Raw genomic sequence first — 1,801 nt, forward strand, 5'->3', positions numbered from 1 at the left:
TAGAAATAAAATAAATTATTTTAAAAAAATCATACATTGTGATTTCCTGATTTTTATTTTAAATTTTGTCTCTCACAGTGGACGTGCACCTAAGATGAAAAATTCAGACGCCTCCATGATTTCTAAGTGGGAGAACTTACAAAGTGGCAGAGTGTTCCTCTCTGTAGTTCTCTTTCTAAATGTTATGAACTGATCCTACCTCCTCCCTGAGTCTGACCCTCTGGCCTGTTCTGTAGGAGCAGATCAGAGATGAGCTGGCAGAACAGAAAGAACGACAGAGCGAAGTGAGGAACTTCATCAAAGCTTGTAGAGTGATGGAGCAGAGGGTCTCTGAGGACATCCAGGCTGTCAGGACTCACCTGGAGAAATATGGATACCAGGCTCCCTGTGACGCCCCCACACCAGGCAGTGAGTGATTTAAAACAGCTTTCTTCTTAGATTCATCGTAGCTTTGGGATCAGCTGAAACCAGAAGATGGTCTTTCTCTTTCTCAGAGCTGAGAGATCAGGAAGCAGAGGCTGAAAGTAAAGAAGATAAGAGCAGCTCGACTGTGGGTGAAGAGGGAAAGCAGGAGGAGGACGAGGGGGTTCAGTGCTCGTCCCCTCCTCAGAACGAGGAGCAGCTCCCCACTGATGCGATGCGAACCCCTCAGCTCTCAGATTTCGGTCTGTCTGTCATGCAGCTGAAGAGATCTTTAGCTGCTGCAGAGTGGTCCTCTGAGGTTCCCCCCATGCCCGAGCTCAACCTGYCCTTACTCAAAACACCGGTCCCACCCACCATGGCCATGACTCCTAAACGGGCCCTGCAGATGGACGAGGAGGAGCTTCAGATGCCTCAGATGCACCACTTTGGCATCTTTGAGCAAACCATGTGTTTGAACAACGACTTCACGATGAATTTATTACTGAAAAAGTCTGAAAAGAGGTAAAGCGTTATTGCTCACTAATGGTTTAGCACACTTGTGTGTGTGTCAAGAATGTGAGGCCTTTAGTTACAAAGTGCCTTTAAGCTTGTTACTTTAATAGTCACATTATTGCTGCACATCTTTTTGTTTGTTTTGCTACGTGAGTGTTTTTCCTCTGCAGACCACAAGATCCAGCAGCACCAACAGTGACCTCAGAGGAGGAGAGTCTGCAGACTAAAGGTATAAAACCACTGAAGCCTTCTGTTTCCTCTCTCTATTTTGGAGCAGAAAGTTGTGTCATTGTTTTTAGATAATTTTTATGAATATTCCCTTTAATTCTTATGTTAGGGGTGGTTCTGTCACCTTTTCCTTCCCTGAGTTCTTGAACCGAGGTTAGATTCGTACTCAGATTAAATTGCCTTGATGGCAGGTTTTACAGCTCAGACTGAAGGGAATTCTTTTAAATTGATACTTTTAGGTCATTAGCAGAGATTAATTATTTTTAGAATAGGTGTCAATCAATAATCAGTCGTCTGTCAATGGTTTTAAGATGGATTTACAGGGCTCTAGAGTGTGACCAATTTGGTCGCAAATGCGACCTGATTTCCTAATAGTACGACAAAACAAATGTCCGGTCGCACTGGTGCGACCAATCGTTCGAGGGGGGGTGGGTTGGAGGGGGAGGGGGAGCGGTCGCCCGCTGAAAAAAAAGTTTCCATGTTCCATAAAAAAATAATCCAGCAGTATCAATGGTCGCCCAACGACAGTCTCATCTCTCCTAATAACACAGCACTCTGCTCGCGGCTCCGCTCCACACCTCCCGCACACACACGTTTGTTGTTCTATCCTCATGGGGACTTTGCATTGGCTTCCATTCATTTCCCGTCAGTTCTACAG

General features: G+C 45.3%; 1 protein-coding gene across 1 annotated transcript in view; it reads left to right on the forward strand.

The window, feature by feature from the left end:
- Positions 1–236: 236 nt before the first annotated feature.
- ska3 (spindle and kinetochore associated complex subunit 3) overlaps positions 237–1,801 on the forward strand; it is a gene marked incomplete at both ends in the record, with an annotated part of 27,263 nt that continues 25,698 nt past the window's right edge. Inside the window, 3 exon segments of the mRNA XM_014028489.1 lie at positions 237–408; positions 495–924; positions 1,086–1,144. Of these exon segments, the coding sequence (XP_013883943.1) occupies positions 237–408; positions 495–924; positions 1,086–1,144 (661 nt within the window).

The sequence above is a fragment of the Austrofundulus limnaeus genome, unplaced genomic scaffold (assembly GCF_001266775.1).
Source record: "Austrofundulus limnaeus strain Quisiro unplaced genomic scaffold, Austrofundulus_limnaeus-1.0 Scaffold769, whole genome shotgun sequence".
In the NCBI taxonomy this organism is placed as follows: domain Eukaryota; kingdom Metazoa; phylum Chordata; class Actinopteri; order Cyprinodontiformes; family Rivulidae; genus Austrofundulus; species Austrofundulus limnaeus.